At 41.6% G+C, this 19,303-nt stretch overlaps 1 protein-coding gene across 4 annotated transcripts in view; it reads left to right on the top strand.

The window, feature by feature from the left end:
* The window catches only part of phkb (phosphorylase kinase, beta), a 318,068-nt gene that overhangs the window by 166,442 nt on the left and 132,323 nt on the right, over positions 1-19,303 (top strand). For all 4 annotated transcript variants that reach the window (XM_034185351.1, XM_034185355.1, XM_034185336.1 and 1 more), the window contains 2 exons: positions 12,730-12,787; positions 13,847-13,924. In XM_034185351.1, coding sequence (XP_034041242.1) covers positions 12,730-12,787; positions 13,847-13,924 — 136 coding nt within the window. The remainder of the gene's footprint in view (positions 1-12,729; positions 12,788-13,846; positions 13,925-19,303) is intronic.

Raw genomic sequence — 19,303 nt, forward strand, 5'->3', positions numbered from 1 at the left:
AAAAAGTTTGTTCCTTGATCAGTCTGAACAATCTTTGGAAGACCAAATGTAGTAAAAAATTTAATAAGTGCTTTTATAATAGAGGAAGCAGTGATTCTTCGTAGAGGAACAGCTTCAGGAAAACGAGTAGTAACACACATCATAGTCAACAGAAATTGGTTACCAGATTTGGTTTTCGGTAAGGGGCCAACACAATCCACAATTACATGCTCAAAAGGCTCACCGACAGCAGGCACAGGGCGAAGTGGTGCTGGCAGTACCACCTGGATTGCTTTTCCCACAATCTGGCAGGTACTACAGGATTTACAAAAACGAGCCACATCAGTTTTCAGACCGGGCCAAAAGAAATGCTGTAGAACAGGATCATAAGTTTTAGTCACACCAAAATGACCAGACCACCAATGTTCATGGACTAGAGATAGCACATAAGGTCAATAACATTTTGGGACCACAATCTGGAACACTACACACCAACCATTGGAACCAGCACTGGTCTCTGACCAAGGAACCCACTTACGCATCAACACTCCCTGGTCCAGGAAGTAGTGGTTGTTATCCGTTAGACTCTCTAAAACAGAAAAAACATTTCAGTAAAGTAGAATCAGCTTTTTTGAGCTTCAATAAGAGCTTCATGTGTTAATGTAGGAGACATAAGCGAGCCTGTCCAGAACTCCCCGATGTCAACATTAATCTTCGTGTCCTTCTCATCTTGGCCAGAAGATGGCGGACCATCCCCATACAAAACAGGGGCGAGCACAGAGTCACCCAAATCAACTTCACCTTCCGATGTTCTCTTTGCCTGTGCTCGTGTCAAGATGCACGCTGGAAAGACGCCAGGGTGATTTGTGGCCAACTCATCCTTTTCAGATCCTGGAATAGGCTGGCTGACAACTTCAGGAGCCGGGTAGACTTTTCCACCTGCAATGTCATTTCCCATGATAAAATCGATTCCGTCAATGGGAAATTGGTCACGAACAGCCACTGGAAATATGCCACTAACCAGTTTAGACTCAAGACAGACATTATACAGTGGAGCCGGGACGTAAGTTAAACCAATGCCCTTCACTACAATGCTTGAGTGACAGTCAGTGTTTGAGCTGAGAGGCAACACCCCGGAAAGGGTAAAAGACGGAGACCCACCCGTGTCCCGCAAGACCTTAACAGGGCGCTTCGCCTGTCCTGGTGCTGAAACAAACGCCTCAAAAATAAAAGGCTTAAAACACTCTTCAGGAGTGACAACTGGCGTGCAAACAGACCGAATTACAGCCGGAGGCACAGTTTTAATTAAACCCACACCTTTAGATTTTGGCCCAAGTTGTTGGTGCCCCTTGCGTTTCAGGACATCACAATCAGCCACAAGGTGACCAATTTTATGGCAATAAAAACACTGCCTTTGCTTTTCAGGCCTGGCACCGACCGAAAAATTAGTCTGTGGCGGTTTGTCAATTGGTTTAGAAACAGACTCGCGTGTAAAAGTTGCTTTGTGCGTAAGCGCAAACTCATCTGCCAAAACCACAGCCTGCTGGAGTGTAGTTACTTTCTGTTCATTAAGATAAATGATAATACGCTCAGGTAGAGAGTTTTTAAAGTCTTCAGTCAAAAGCAACTCATGCAATAACGCATAAGTGGACACTTTACTGGCGGAACACCACCTGTCAAATAACAAGCTTTTTTCGCCGGCAAAATCCACAAAACTTTGGGTAGAAGATTTCCTTAGCCCCCTAAAACGCTGTTGGTACGCCTCTGGGACCAACTTGTATGCACGAAGAATAGCGCCCTTCAGTTTATCATAATTAATGCTATCTGAAACCGACAATGACACACACGCCTCTACCGCTTTACCACTCATTTTGCATTGCAGTAAATATCCCACACATCCCGCGGCCAGTGTAATGCGACCGCAATGCGCTCAAAAGCTCCAAATACGACTCCACTTCACCGTTGTGGAAAACTGGAACAAGCGGAGTGTTTTTAGTGACATCAAACGCATCACACGGACTGACCCGGGGAGGTTCCGTAACCGAACCCCGGACCTGTAGCTCCAACTGCCGCATTTTAACAACCGACTCTGCTTTCAACTTTCTCAACTCCACTTCTCTAGTGGTGGCAGCTTCTACCTCAATGCGTTTCAACTCTAGTTCACATCGGAGCTGAAACTCTTGTTCTTTTTCCTCTCTTTCACTTTTAAGACGCACCATGCGCACGTCCACACGCACATCACGAGCAGAAGTTTCCGCACCAACTCCCCCAGGGGAAGGACTAAACTTATCCTTCACCTCAGACACACCCGCGCCTGAGCTCACCTGCAGCAGCGGTGCGCCATCCTGACCGAGACGCACCGGGGACGCCACTGCTCCCCCCACAGTCACTTCAACACCCACGGAATCATCCCACTCCGCCAAAACAAAAACTCCTCTGCTCACCAACACGGACAGCACAGCTTCCCTCACCTCACTCACACGCAAACCAGAGGAGACGGGAACGTCATAATGCTGGGCGATTTCAAGTAAATCACACTTTCTACAGGCGTTAAACACAGAAATTGACGGTTGTGCCACAAACTCTTCCAAATTAAACGTAGCCATCACTCACCAAACCACAAAACCGTCTCCAAACAAGCCACAGCTAATCACTACACAGCTGATCCCACTCACAGCCAATTACACACACAGCTGACTCACCAAAACACTGCGCGCAAAACCACAAAGTCATCCAATCACGCCAATTACGCGCACCCGCGCTCCACTCACACAGGGCCACAAAAAACAAAAACAGCACACTATAACCACTCGGCAGCCCACACAATTATAAAGGAATCCCAGAACCCCAGAAAAAGAGAAAAAAAAAACCTAGTCTATCTTCTGGAGCTTTCCGGGCTCAAGGCCACTGTGAAGCCCCCGCCAGTGAATACACACCGCCCAGGATTCACCCCAAAAATAACAAACTAAAACAAAAAAACAGGTGCCCGATGGAATGGTGAACAAAAATCCCCCAAACTGGACACCTCCCTAGTCTAAACTGGGATTCACAGCAAAAAACAAAGCCACAAAAGCACAAACACGCGCACACAGAGCGTACACACACACAGACAGAAAAATGCCGTACAAACCAGCCCTCGATCTGATCCAACCTGACGGCGATGTCGGACGAGCCCCCAAATCTGTTATGTGCCACAGTCTAGGGCACTGGCAACGCAACTGACAGATACAAAAAAAAAGGAAAAGAAGGCGCGAGTGGAAGGTGCTCAAAAAGTATAACACTTTATTATTAACAAAACATAACAGAAAAAAAAGAAAATACGACAAAAGGTTAAAAACATGCTGCAGCAAAAGGAAAACCCAGACACCCCTGGAGCATGTGGCACGCTGGACTTTTATACTCCCAGGTGGGCATCAGCTGGCAGGTGCTGCTGATCAGCTGGGCGGATCTGAGATGTAGAGGCAAGGCAAAAAAATCAACATGCGTAACACCATTCCAGAAAATTTTCACATTGTAAAATTTTAACAAGAATGAGTGGATGTGGATGTGTCTGTGCTATTTTAATTAATTAATTAATTAGTTTTGCTGGCCTACCTTTAACCTCAGTACTCTCTCATTCCTCCTCATGTACCACATGTTTTGGAATGACAGTTAAAATCCTTAAAATTACTATCCCTCAAGACAGTTAACACATTGCTTTAAACATTTCACCTGATAGTTCGTGTTTCATTCAAAAGTCACTCACTCATCACTCATCTTCAACCGCTTATCCAGGAAGGGGTTGCGTGGGTAACAGCTGTAGCAAGAGACCCCAGACTTCTCTTTCCCAGGCCACATTGACTACCCCTGACTGAGTGATCCTGAGGCATTCCCAGGCTGGTGTGAAGATATAATCTCTCCACCTAGTCCTGGGTCTTCCCTGGGGTCTCCTTCCAGATGGACATGCCTGGAAGACCTCCCTAAGGAGGCGCCCAGGGGGCATCCTTTCCAGATGCACAAACCACCTCATCTGGCTCCTTTCAATGCAAAGGAACAGTGGCTCTCCTCCAAACTCCCCATGGATGACCAAGCTTCTCACCCTATCTCTAAGGGAGACACCAGCCACCCTCATAAGGAAGCCCATTTCGGCCACTTGTACCCACAGTCTAGTTCTTTCCGTCATGACCCAACCCTCATGACCATAGATGAGAATAGAAATCAAGATTGACCAGTAGATCGAGAGGTTCGCCTTTTGGCTCAGCTCCCTTTTGTCACAACAGTACTGTAGAGCGAATGCAATACCGCCCCAGCTGCGCCTATTCTCCAGCCAATCTCAAGCTCCATTGTCCCCTCACTTGTGAACAAGGTACTTGAACCCCAAGGTACTTGAACTTCTTCACTTTGGGCAAGACCACATTCCCTACACGGAGTAGGCAATCCATCAGTTTCCTGCTGAGAACCATGGCCTCAGATTTAGAGGTGCTGATCCTCATTCAAGTTGCTTCGCACTCGGCTGCGAACTGATCCAGTGGCTATTGGAGGTCACAGGCCAATGGATCCAATAGGACCACATCATCTGCCAAAAGCAGTGATGATACCCTGAGCCCGCCAAACTGGAAACCCTCCTCACCTGGCTACGCCTCGATTTCCTGTCCATGAATATCACAAACAGGATTGTTGACAAGGCGCAGCCCTGGCGGTGGCCAACCTCCACCAGAAACGAGTCCGACTTACTGCCAAGCACCCAAACACAGCTCTCGCTTTGTGAGTACAGAGATTGGATGGCCCTGAGAAGGGAACCCTCACTCCATACTCCCGCAGCACCTCCCACAGTATCTCATGGGGTACCCAATCATACGTCTTCTCCATGTCCACAAAACACATGTAGACTGGATGGGCATACTCCCAGGCACCCTCCAGGATCCTTGTGAGAGTGAAGAGCTGGTTGGTTGTTCCACAGCCAGCATGGAACCCACTTTTTCCCCTTCAATCAGAGGATCAGCGATCGACCGAACCCTCCTTTCCAGCACCCTGGAGTAGACCTTACCAGGGAGGCTGAGTAGTGTGATGCCCCTGTAATTGGCACACACTCTCTGGTCCCCTTTTTTAAATATGGGGACCACCACCCCAGTTTGCCACTCCATAGGCACTGTCCCAGACCTCAATGCAGTGTTGAAGGGATGTCTCATCCAAGACAGTCCCTTCAACACCCAGAGCCTTCAGCATTTCTGGATGGATCTCATCAACCCCGGGGCCTTGCCACTGCGAAGTTGTTTGGCTATACCTCAGTGACTTCCACCAGGAAACTTGATAATCCTCCATCAGCTTCCAGCTCGGCTCCTACTATAGAGGGTGCCCCAGTCTGATGCAGGCATTCCTCAAAGTGTTCCTTCCAGCAGCGGATTATATCCTCAGTTGAGGTCAACAGAGTCCCATCCTTACTGTCGACAGCTTGCAGGGTTCCCCGTTTGCCCCTCCTGAGGTGCCTCATGGTCTGCCAGAAGTTCCATCTCTGGGAATTATCACCTTATCGTGGTAGAGAGGTTTTGTGTTAAGAATGGTTCACAAGACACGATGACCCAGCCTGGAGGAAGCCCAGGGCCCCTGTCTGGAGCCAGGCCTGGATGGAGGACCAGTCAACGAGTGCCTGGTGGCTGGGCTTACCATGGAGCCCAGTTGGACACAGCCCAAAAAGGCAATGTGGACCTTCCATTTCCACCCTGTGGGCTGTCCCTTGGGTGTCATTCAAAACTGTATTTACAAAATTGTGTAAATGCTGAAATGGTTGAATATTGTAATTTTATTAAACTACGTAGTGTAGGAAAATAGTTTGCAGAATAAACCTGGATGATCTCTGCATCACTGACTCTCCGCAGTTTCAGCAGGGCATTGCGGTCATTTGGTCAACTTTATTTAGAAGTCCCGAGGTTAAAATACAAGCTTTTGGGTGATCTTGCTTTTGCGATAGCTAGGCCCAAAACTGTGGAACAAGTTACTCCCTTATTTACACAATATTTCTGACCTGACACTTTTTTTAAGTCAAAGCTCAAGACATATTCATTTAAAATGACTTTTAATACCTCATGGGACTGTGACATATTTTGTTTTCATGTGCTTTTTTAAATTTTACTTTGTTTGCTTTTATTCCTGTGAATTTTATTTCTTGATTTTACTGTAAATCACTTTGGGCACCTTTTGGTTGCTGTAAAGCACTACAAATATAAATATTGTAGCGCCATGGCCTCGATTCGCCCTGATTAAATAAATACGTTAATGCTGTCTCAACAAATACCTGAGTTTTCAACTGGAGACAGGCTGTGTTTCCACCCCCAGTTGAGAAATTCCTTGGCCATCTGGATGATAAGCCTGAGCGCCCCCCCTTTGGCCTCAACACTGTTTCACAGCAAAACAAAACTCTAATTCAAAGTTCTTCAAAGAGGAGCCCTTGCCTTTTTGTCAGTTAAACTCTGGTCATTATGAATTACATGGCATTATAATTGCTTCACGTCTGAATCTGAAATTGCCCAGACCTGAAGATCCCATTTTATGGTCCCACACTAAGACAAGAATCTCTCAAGACTGCAAAACGCAGTCATAAACTTTGTCTTGACAACCAGCTATTATATTTAGTTTAAAGCAAAGGAACAGACCTTTGGTTTGAAATAAAAATTTAGATCAGTATTTCTTTCATTTATATATAAAGACTTATAATGTTGGTTTACATTAATTATTCAAACGCAATGCTTTGCATGTAGTCATTCCATTTATTAATATGTGTTCTTGCCACTGGTGTTGTTTAAGTGTGATTCTGCCCCATCATCGATATGTTGATGAAGTATTCTGTTTTAACCAAGATGATAAATAATGTGCCTGAGAACAAATAGTATTTCAAATTAATTAATGTGTTTAAATAGTTGAATCATTTGAGTCTGCTCTGAGGACATGAGGTTTTCTGTGAGATTACACACTCTAAATGGGCGGAGTTTGATGACGTACGTTTCCTTTAAGAAATTAGGACAGAACCTCGCTCGGCCCCTTTTTTACTCTTGGAGCGCTCTGCAACTCTCTTTGCTTCTCTCTCTCTTTCCTTAATGTTTCATTTTTATTTTTGGGCCAAGGCCCCATTGCTAAGCTAAGCTAAGCTACCATGTGGCATTTATTCATTCTTTACTTTTGACAAACTTAAGGTTTAACCTGATGCTTAAGGTGTGTCAAATCTTTGAATTTTTAAGAGAACTTCCGAGCTGAGCTTTTTAAATTAAGAGCGAATTTACAGAAAAGCGACTTTTCCTTTTCATTATAATTTTTCAACACTCTTAAAGTTTTGCTTTTTCTAAATTCACAAAGACTTTTAATTTGGCTCCAACAAACTTTTGAGAAGCTACCAGAAACCATTTTCAACAAACACCTTCTACATCTGGGTTCCTGCAGGCTGATGACGGAGCTGATTTCAAACCATGTCTGAAGTTTTATAAAGTGAAAATATCAGATATATGTTTTAGTTTTAAAGTAATGCGCTAATTTTTAAGGTTTTACTGTGGATATATGCTGTGCCCAGCAGTGCATTATGGGTTCCATGCATCTTAAATGTAGCAGACACGGATTATCTGGAATTTTGTTTTGACAAGTTTTCAAGTTCTCTACTGCCATCTACTGGCCAGTAGTGTTCATTCGCCCTATTGACGTATCCCATAATCCCTTGCGTGCCAGAGAGTCACTGCAGTCAAACAATATAGAGAAGCAACACAATGGCAGTTGTAAATTAATATTATACTACAAAAATGTATTTTTTTATGCTTTTCGTCATGTTAATAAGAGACTGCATGCATGATACCCTGAAAACTTGCTAAAACAATTATAACAAATAATCCGTGTCTGTTACGTTTAATTTGCATGGAATTTAATAAATGCAAACCGACTTTCAGACATATTATATATATATTAGTCTGGAACAAAGAGGACAAACAGTGTTGTAAAGAACAATAATCAAGACGTTAAAGAGCAAACTTCACTTTCCTCCAGAACGACATGATCAGGAAGTGAGCGTAGCTCACACCAACTCCCATGAAAATAATGGAGAGACAGCCTGTGATTCTCGGATGTTTACATAAAATAAACACAATAACGTCTATAAACCCAGAGAATATATTCACGAGACTTTTAGGCACAATATAAAAATAGTTTTATGTTGCGATGTTAATGGTGTTGTCTGGGTGCAGCGGTTAGTGCAGCGTGATCAGAGCGTCTCAATGCAGTTCTCAATGTTACTGAGATCTCGCAGCGCGGCGACCTCTTCGAAGTTTTGCAGGATTTGAAATGTCAATAGGGCGAATAGCCAACATTTATGTGTCAAGACAATATTGAGTGCATGTTTTACAATACAATAAAATGTGCACACAACATCATAAAACGTGCACACAATATAATAAAATGAGCGCACATTCTCTCCACTTCCAGGGATCCGTACAAATGCCTGTTTTTACAAATAAAAAAAATGGAATATTTTACAAAAGCACATTTATCTGTAAACACCAACTCATGACATGTCACATTAACGTGTTGGTTTACATAATGAATGACTGAACCAATCAGTGTTTAGCAAAGGCCCATTTTACCCAGAATCCTTAGCGATCTGTCTGTGTTTGTTACAAACCCTCAGAATTAGTGCATTATTGAACATTAAAAGATATATGTTATATTTTACCTTTGTACCAATGACAGAATTGAGATTAATGGAGTTATTCTACAGGGCTGTGAAAACTCCGCGGATTTCATTATGGGGAGGGGTGCGGGAGTGATCGTTACTGAGTTTTTAAAATGCTTATTGCAAAGCATTCTCTTTTTTTACGACATCATGCAAGTTTTATAAGTCCGCGGACACTGATCTGTGTGTTACAGATACAAATCAGTTTCCTCGGATCCGCGGAGTTTCGAGGAAAATAAATGCCACTCAAAGTCTGGCTGTTACGACAGTTGTCGTAAAGCAGGGCTGGTTGGTTGCTGCGGTGACGCTGTGTGGCTGTGGACATAAGACAGAGCGAAGATGGCGAGAAAGACGGTTTGAAAAAGTGTGATAAGGACAAGAATCGGTGGAATTGTTGCTGGCTTCATCAAAACACCTGAAAGATGAACAGGAAAAGCGAACTGGTAAGAATTTTTTTTCTCTCTCTGGAAAATAAACATTGTGCTGTTCAAACAGAATTTCAGAAAAGATTATGTGCCTTTTTTTCGTTCATTAATCTAGACGTTTTCATTGAAAAAAGACATTGTGGCTTTGAATGAATTTAGGCTACATGAATTTACACAATGTAAATTAGTTTTTATTAATGTAGACTTTTTTCATGGGAAAAAAAGACACTGTGGCTTTGAGTGGATTTACAAGAATTTACACAAGAATGTGTGGCTTTTTATTATTATGTTATTGATATTTTACCCTGATTTTTTTTTTTAATATTCTACAATCTTTAGCTGTGGTTTTTGACATGGTTTAACAGTCTTTTCAATCTTCATGAATTTCATGTAGTTTAATTGTTCTGAGTTAATGCAGAATTTGGTTTACAATTAAAAGGAAAATCATTCCATGTCCTACTTCCATGTCATATTCTGTTACTTCAACAATGATCATTGACGGTTCAAATGAAAGGTTGAATCTAGGATCATTTAAATATGCACTAATTTTGAGATTTGTTCTTCCAGGAGATGTTGAAAATGTATCAGTAGATGAAAATTTAATTTGGTTTCTGGGGCCTGGGGTGGGGGGGGATTTTCCTCGGATTTCACAATTTTCATTTCACAGCCATGATTCTATCGGTATTAATGTTATTTATAAATCAAAACCATAAGTCAGCACTGCTTTATTTTCCAAGACCTCCGCCTGACCGGAGCGTTGTGATTGGGTAGAGAGCTGGGCTTTGTGGCTGCTCTCAGCTTGCTTCTGTACTGGAAGCCTTGTAGTAAACAAGAGCTTCCAGCAGGGGGCAAGATGTTCAAAGACCGAAGTGTGGGCTCATTGTTTGGGTCTGTTGTCGCTTTTGATGCTACCAGAAGTGATTTTGGTGTTAAAAGTCAAATTCAGTTTCTTAGTACGAGGGCTGTCAATAAAGTATAGGTCCTTTTTATTTTTTTCAAAAACTATATGGATTTCATTCATATGTTTTTACGTCAGACATGCTTGAACCCTCGTGCGCATGCGTGAGTTTTTCCACACCTGTCGGTGACGTCATTCGCCTGTGAGCACTCCTTGTGGGAGGAGTCGTCCAGCCCCTCGTCGGAATTCCTTTGTCTGAGAAGTTGCTGAGAGACTGGCGCTTTGTTTGATCAAAATTTTTTCTAAACCTGTGAGGCACATCGACGTGGACACGGTTCGAAAAATTAAGCTGGTTTTCGGTGAAAATTTTAACAGCTGATGAGAGATTTTGAGGTGATACTGTCGCTTTAAGGACTTCCCACGGAGCGAGACGTCGCGCAGCGCTCCTAGGCGCCGTCGTCAGCCTGTTTCAAGCTGAAAACCTCCACATTTCAGGCTCTATTGATCCAGGATGTTGTGAGAGAACAGAGAAGTTTCAGAAGAAGTCGGTTTCAGCATTTTATCTGGATATTCCACTGTTAAAGGAGATTTTTTTAATGAAAGACGTGCGGACGGGTCCGCGCGTCGGGACGCAGCTGGCGCGGTGCGGCGGCACAGGAAAAACACCTCCGTGTTGATAACCATTTGTAAAATCCAGGCGGCTTTTGATGGCTTTCAGTGGAGTGAGTATATGAGAAATTGTTTAACAGCTGGACATGTTCCAACTTGTCCTTAAGGCTTCCAACAGAGGTGTTTTTCCTGTGGCGGAGCGTCGCAGCGGCTGCGAGCCGACGCTGCAATCCGCCCGCACGTCTTTCATTAAAAAAATCTCCTTTAACAGTGGAATATCCGGATAAAATGCTGAAACCGACTTCTTCTGAAACTTCTGTGTTCTCTCACGACGTCCTGGATCAATAGAGTCTGAAATGTGGAGGTTTTCAGCTTGAAACAGGCTGACGATGGCGCCCCGGGAGCGCTGTGCGACGTCCTGCACCATGGGAAGTCCGTAAAGCGACAGTATCGCCTCAAAATCTCTCATCAGCTGTTAAAACTTTCACCGAAAACCAGCTTAATTTTTCGAACCGTGTCCACTTTGATGTGCCTCACAGGTTTAGAAAAAATTTTGATCAAACAAAGCGCCAGTCTCTCAGCAACTTCTCAGACAAAGGAATTCCGACGAGGGGCTGGACGACTCCTCCCACAAGGATAGTGCTCACAGGCGAATGACGTCACCGACAGGCGTGGAAAAACTCATGCATGCGCACGAGGGTTCAAGCATGTCTGACGTAAAAACATATGAATGAAATCAATATAGTTTTTGGAAAAAATAAAAAGGACCTATACTTTATTGACAGACCTCGTAGTTGCAAATGTACCAGAGACAATACTGGAATTTATCGGTTATTGGTTATCTGTCTTTGGGTGGTTTATGTCTTTGGGTGGTTTATCATTTTATCTTTAGTTTATCAAAGATAACTTTTCAGTTATCTGATTATCTGTTATCCAAGTTAATTTTTTGGTTATCTATGCCCACCACTGATGCTTGTATAATATATATCTTAATAAATGGCTTCAAAATTCATCACTAAATTCCAATCAGATTTATTTACTTAAAGTTTTAAGCTTTATCTCTCTTTCTTCCAATGTCTCATGAGTGAGTAAGAAAATTGTTTCCATGAATGAACTTATTTTAATCACTGTCCATAAAATGCCAGTGCAGTGTTCATTTCTTGTATAAATTGTAAATAAATTGTAAATATTTCTGCTGTGGTTCATTTTGTGTTTAGACAGAAACTCTTGGTCATCCGTATTGTGGAATTCACTTTCAGATCAGAGACTGATTAAATAAAATTGAGACTAATTAATTCATTTGAGACTGATAAATTAATGAATGTTTAAATTATAGTACCTATGCTTCAAATAGGTGGTGCCCTGAGTAATAATTAAATAATAAGTATTAAACCCTAAATTAATTATTTTGGTGACTCTATATATAGTTCAATTTGGGAGTTTAACTACTTATTCATTACATTCGCTATACATGTAATGCGTCTCTGTGTGGAGGCATAGGCATAAAGATTTAAATAAAACATTACAGTGTTGATTGCTTATTATTTTTTAAAAAGAGTTACCAGAGTCACATTTTTAGTGGGTCAGCAGGTTATGTACACCAAGATGAAAGCCTCTACAACATAAAAGTTCCAGAAATTGATGGAATTACTAATTGAAATTTCTGAGGGGGCATGGTTGTGCAGTTGTGCATTCCGATCAGAAGGTCCCGTGTTCAAAGCTATCCGTGCCCTAATTTCCATGTACATCTCCATCTGTGTAAACCCTGTGCCATCAGTAGAGGTAAACTTGTGTCAGTAGCTGTATAGTTATATGGCAGTATGATGTATACTAATTAAACTCTGGACCAAAACTAATTAATTTCGGCTTCTCACACTTGTTTTGCAAATGTGTCGCACACTGAAATGTCCTTTGGAAAATAAACTGCAAATCTTTGAAAGAAAGTGACCTTTCAGTAATATGTTGTTTTTCTTGTCTTTTCTTCATGGTCTTCTCTGTAGTGTTTCTCTGTGTGCAATTCCATATTCAACATGCTAACATTCTTCCATCTGATGCTTCATAGTCTCTGTGCTTTTCTTTTTCTGAAATTCAGCAGAGGAAAATAAATAATTCCACCTCTCTTTCTCTCTCTTCAGCTTTTTGATGGAATCGAATGCGAGTTTCCCATGTTTTTCATCTACATGATGATTGACGGTAAGACTTGCTCTGAAACATAGATGATCTTTTGATGCCAGGTCAGCTCATCTTCTTGGAGGTCGTTGATAAGATAGAAATTGTAAGTTATCATTGTCCAGATTGTCGAGAGCTTACAAATTATTCAAAAAATTATCTGAATGTGTGACTTATGTGTAAATGTCATTTGTATGGTTTGGGGTAAACATCGTGGTGTTTTGTTAAAATGTCATAATGCAAACAAAATATTTTTCAACTCTGTGTTCCATTAGTGACATCTGTCAGGAGTTTGATTTCCTTTGATATCAAGGCAGTGAGCACGTGTTTTATTGTTTTTTGTTTGTTTGTTTTTTCCTCAAGTGGTTGAAATTTGTACCTTTTACAACTTGAAGTCACGCATAACAAAAACTGAGAAGATGGCAATAAAATGAAAACTACTAAAGTTCTGCTCTAACCACTTACTCTAAAACAGGAGATAGTGGTTACAACAATTAATATTCATAGAAGGAATAATGGAAAGGTTCTTGTTCCACTTGTGGAACAAGTGTGCTTACCTACAGTATGCATAACCGTATACTAACACACAAAGGCTTTACATTGTTTTACAATAATGCAAATGATGTGTCAAATTATTTCTTGATATTCATTAAAAGCTTAATTTCATTTCTATCATCAGTTATTACCTCTGCCAGTAGAGGCTATTTATTTAGTGGCATTTGTTGTTTCATCTGTAATTTAGCAGAGTTTCTCAGTCCCATTTCGAAGAAGCCATGACATTTTGGTTTTTACTGGAATCTGGTTGTGAAATTTGGATCATAAACATTTCTTTCTTTGCCAGTTGTAGAATATTTAATTCATTCCATGTCATTCATGGGTATCCATTGGCAAAAAATCAATAAGAAACTTTGTCCAGATCTTGATATGTGACAGTGAACTATACATTTGGACAGGTGAGATGTAGTAATGTTTCTGTAATTTTCAGAAATATGTTGGTGTTAATTCCAATTCAGGATCTGAACTGTCATTGGTACGTACACTTTAATCTGGTTTTGTTATTGTGTGTCTGTCTGTCTGTTGCAGGGGTATTCAGGGGAAATAAAGCTCAGGTTGAAGAGTACCAGAAGCTACTTGAGCCTGTGATCTTCCAGTCTAATGAGGGTGAGAAGTCAAAAACCTGCACTGTATTCAAGCACACAGATGTGAAAACACAAACCAAGAGAAGGGATTCTATATCCTGACAGCAAAACTTCATTAGGCCTTTATTTTTTGGGGGGGCACTCACAAGGTTTTGCTTCTTTTAACTTCCCATCACAGCATATCATAACTCACATTTTTGAATCAGCATGGCAACCTGGGATGCAGGATGCCTCAGTACTGAGTAGAGGCCAATACCAATATTAGGAATTTTAAAAATTTACGATATGGTTATAACTTCAGATATATGCATAAAAAATGCTCATAATTCCTAACAGTTTATCAAAATCAAATATTTTTCACAAAGAAATGTAGCTGAGGCTCACATTTTACACTTTAATGATGAACTGTATTATTATTAAGTATAAATATAACCAACCAAAGTCCGATGTGTTGCTGTTACACTAGCTTCACTCAGATTGGTACCATTTGTGTAAAATAGGGACGGCATGGTGGTTTAGTTGTTAGCACTGTTGCCACACAGCAAGAAGGTAGTGGGACTGCTTCCTCCCTGGTCCTTTCTGTGTGGAGTTTGCATGTTCACCTTGTGTTTTTGTGGGTTCTGTCCAGGTGCTCCGGCTTCCTTCCACTTCCAAAAACATGCAAGTTAGCTGAATTGGTGACTTGAAATTGACCGTAGGTACGCGTGTGCATTGAGTTTGTTTGTCTATATGTGGCCCTGGAATGTACTGGCATCCTGTCTAGGGTGTACCCTGCCTCTCACCCTATGACTGTTGGGATAGGTGCCAGCCCCCTGTGACCCTCAACTGGAGTAACTGGCTATAGAAAAATGAATGTATAAAATAGACCTTGTCTATTTTGGCCTCACTGAGCTAGCGACATAGTGACCTCTTTATTTTTTCGCACTGGAAAATGGCCACTCTGGTTGAACGTGAAAGACAGGTGGTTGCTTTTTCTCTGTCTCTTGTAGTGAAGGTGACCAAGGGTTGATGGGGTCCCAGCCATGCTTGAGAATGTTTTAAACAATGCTGTTGTAGTGCTCCTGGACAAAGTATGTAATAACACCATTTCCAACAGCCAGAGTGTTTTTCTGCATTGTTAATTCAGTAAAATATGTTTGCTTATCGACAGACATAATACCTATGCCTACGAGGTCTGTTAGAAAAGTATCCAACCTTTTTATTTTTGTGCAAAAACCGTATGGATTTCAATCACGTGTGATTGCATCAGCCAAGCTTGAACCTTCGTGCGCATGCGTGAGTTTTTTCACGCCTGTCGGTTGCGTCTTTCGCCTGTGAGCACGCTTTGAGTGTGCACTGGTCCACCCCCCTTGTCGAATTTTCATTGTGAGGAAAATGTCTGAACGGCTGGAGCAGCGCTGCATCAAATTTTTCCAGAACCTGTGAGAGACAACCAGGTGGACACAATTCGGAAAATTAATATGGCTTTCAGGGACGATTTTATGGGCATCACACAGATTAAGGAGTGGTACAGCCAGTTTAAAGACGGCGCACAATGGCGGAGGGCGCGCCACGCTTCGAGCGGCGATCGACAGGCTGAAATGACCATATCATTTCCAAACTGAATGCTGTGTTGATCCGGGACGTCATCTGACTACCAGAGAAATGGCAGAAAAGGTGGACATAGCACTTTTCCAGCACATTCCACTGTTAACCCTTTATCTACGGCGATGGCGCCCATGCCATATTTTCCATATGCGTATTTTTTTTTACCGTAACTCCACCATAGTTTGTCCAATCTGAATGATTCAAAATGCATTGTTAAGCTAACACCAAGGGCTTTCCAATGATATATGGTGTATTACGGTAAATGTAAGCCTGTGATGTCATAACGCAGAGGAAAAACATGGAAGTTTCACACTAGTGCGCCGCTGATTCTCATTACCATAAGTTCTCATGTAAGCCCTCAATCTGAAAAATTTCAGCACTGACAGCAAGCCAAGAACCCGTGCTTTCCAACAGTGTGCTATATGTTGCATATATTACGGTAAAGTGCGTTCGGTGACATTTGAAACGAGGGAAAAGTATGAAAAAGAGCGCAAAAGTGACAGAAAAGTACAGAGACAGACAGCAAACATAAATGTAGTAATTTTTGAGGAAAAGGCAGGGTGTTAGTGTCATTTGTGAAGGTTTGTGTGGGTGTGATGGCTCCATCAGCCACAAGCCACTGCCCGGTGCCAGCAAGCAGTGGAAACCCAACTTGCCAGCGATCCACAAAGGGGCGGCGTTCTTGCTTTGCAAGAGGTCAACCTGCTGGATGTGCAAACTTTGTAAAATTGGCCTCTGTCTTCAGCCAGACAGAAACTGTTACAAACAGTACCACACTGACTGATGTAGTTTAGATCTAATTTTGATTCTTGGTTATATATTTGTATATAGTTTGACACTTTATTGTTTTATTCATATTGTATAATTTTGCACAAAATGAGTGATCAAATGAGTGATTTATTGCACATTTTAATAATACAGATAATAATTGATATTTATATATAGTTTTGCACTTTGTTTGTTGTTATTCATATTGTTTGGTTCTGCACTTTAAAATTGGTTACTTTTTGCATATTTTCGCCCTGTAAAATGTTTACTTTTGCACTGTTTCTGCACTGTTTCTGAGTTCAAATCAAATTATTGTGATTGTAAACACTTACAGCTTCCTGTTAAAAATGTGAAATCCAAACTTCCTTTACATGACAATCATTTTTCACTAAAAAACTGAAAAAAAAATCAATTTCGTTTTTGTGTTTTTTCTCATTTTAAATGCTGAAACTTACAAATAATGTGTATAAATAGTTAATCAGGTGTAATATAATTGAAATTCAGGTACTCTTGGAAAAGGGTACCAACACACACAAACATAGAAAATTATTTCTTAATTTTATTGCTATAATTAAAAAATTATAACCAATCGTCCATTTATAGCCTCAGTAGGTAAAGGGTTAAAGGAGATTTTGTCATGAAAACAGGAGCGGAGGAATTCGCCACGGAGCCGCTAATGGCGCGGAACGAAAGCACCTCTGTGTTGGTCTCACAGGACATGTGACATGCCCAGATCGTCGACAGTTTCTTGGATACTCACTCGACTGAAAAGCCACCCAAAGCCATCTGAATCTTCCGAATGGTGGAAGAGCTGGGCATGTCCCGTGAGACTTCCAACACAGAGGTGCTTTTTGTTCTGCGCCATTACACGGCTCCATCCTGACATGCGAATTCTGACGCACGTCTTTCATTACAAAATCTCCTGTAACAGTGTAATGTGCCGAAAAAGTGCTATGTCCACCTCTCTTGCCATTTCTCTGGTAGTCAGACGACGTCCCGGATCAACACAGCCTTCACTTTGAAAATGATGTGGTCGTTTCAGCCTGTCGATGGCCGCTTGAAGCGCGGAGCGCCCTCAGCCGCTGTGGGCCGTCATTAATCCGGTTGTAATGCTCCTTAATCTGTGTGATGCCCATAGGATCTTCACCGAAAGCCATCTGAATTTTCCGAATGGTTTCCACCTGGCTGTCTCTCACAGTTTCTGAAAAATTTTGATGCAGCAAAGCAGCAATCGCTCAGCCATTTTCCTGTCAATGAAAATCCGCCGAGGGGGCTGGACCACTCCTCCCACAAAGTGTGCTCACAGGCGAATGACGCAACCGACAGGTGTGAAAAAACTCACGCATGCGCACGAAGGTTCAAGCTTGGCTGATGCAATCACACGTGATTCAAATCCATATGGTTTTTGCAAAAAATAAAAAGGTCGGATACTTTTATAACAGACCTCATATATCTGCCGATATTATCAGATAACCAATATATCAGTTGGGCTGTATTTGTTGAGTGGCTGTAGAACACCAAAGGGACGCCAAAATTGACTGTTGCAGATAGATGATTAATTTTGAGAGGCAAGGGGTGGACAGGTTGTTTGCCTTTGTGGTTTCCATCCAGGACCTGGGGTAGTTCTGTGGTGTGGTGGATGCGGTGATACGTGGCGCCAGCGCATGCTGCCAGAGTGGACTTGTGAACTGGGCTTTTAATAATCATAATGTTCCATGTAACATGATGTATCTGTATGTGCCTCTCTTAAAGAAAACTTAAGTCCTATTCTTCCATGTTCATACAGAATGCTTTATCTATGTTGCAGTCGACTAAATTCAAAATGCCCTCATGAGCAGAGAGCCTGTTATTTTCACCTGTAACAGTGACTGGAGTGAAAGTGAAATGATAGACATAGCAAGCACTTTGAACTTCTACTAGACTGCTCATAATAGAGCAAGAATAATTGGAGTGAGTAAAGGATAATGATCTAAGACAGAGTTGACTTAATTTGCCCTAGAGGTCTCCACAGAGCCTTTGTGTCGGTCATGTATGGATTAACAAAGCTTCTGGAGTTAATTGGTTAGGTTTAAAGGATAACAAGTATGTACTTCTCTCTCCTTAATTAATGACCATGAAAAATCTAAACCCACAAATACAGTGGCGGCTGTCACAAGCTGCTATTATCTGTTCTGCTGCAAGTTTGCTTGACCTCCCCGGAGTTACAGACTCCCATTGTTCTGAAATATACAGACAAGCTAGGGAATGCATGCTGCTGTTTTGTGGTGAATGGGTACATGCCATCATGCCGTCCTTTGATTTGGATCCATTTGGATCCACTCTCAGAAAGGCATGCTTGCGGCTGTTAATACCCTATAAAGCAGTGCACACCGGAAACAAGTTGTTTCTGCTCTTGAATCAAACACATGGACCCTTGACTGTGATTATGCCTAAACATACCCATACAAATAACAATATGGTTTTGTTCATTTGAGTGAAGACAAAGACAGACAATCAAAAACCAACAGCAAGTGGTCCAGTAAGGATATGAGCCATCATGACCTTCCAGCCAGCATGGTCTATTTTACCAAACTTAAACTTGAGTGTCTGTAAATACAATTTTACCCATGTGGAGCAGCTTCTCCTCTGTGTTGCCAAACTAATTGGGAACTGGCTGGACCATTTTTAACCACTAAGACTCTTAAAAAGTTAATATTATAACACTGTTGAAAGTGTAACTTTAACTCAGAATCTGTGAGAATCCTATAAATTTTGGATTAGTGTTAATTTGTCCATGTTGAGTTAACTTTGGAGATTTTGCTGTACAGAATAAAGAATGTCAAACTGACAGAAAACATGTGGCAGCATCACAATTGTTATAAAGTTACAGTGATGGATTGTACGAAGGTTTTCATATGCAAACAGAACTGGTGGGCACAGTTTGGTTAACAGCTAATTAGCATAGCTAACGTTTTTGCTAGTGGATTAGCTTTTCAACTAAATTTGGAAACCCACCAGTTAAATTTAATCCATTTTGGAATAAGGCTGTAACATAACAAAATGTGCA

This window comes from Thalassophryne amazonica, chromosome 2 (assembly GCF_902500255.1).
Source record: "Thalassophryne amazonica chromosome 2, fThaAma1.1, whole genome shotgun sequence".
Taxonomy (NCBI): Eukaryota; Metazoa; Chordata; class Actinopteri; order Batrachoidiformes; family Batrachoididae; genus Thalassophryne; species Thalassophryne amazonica.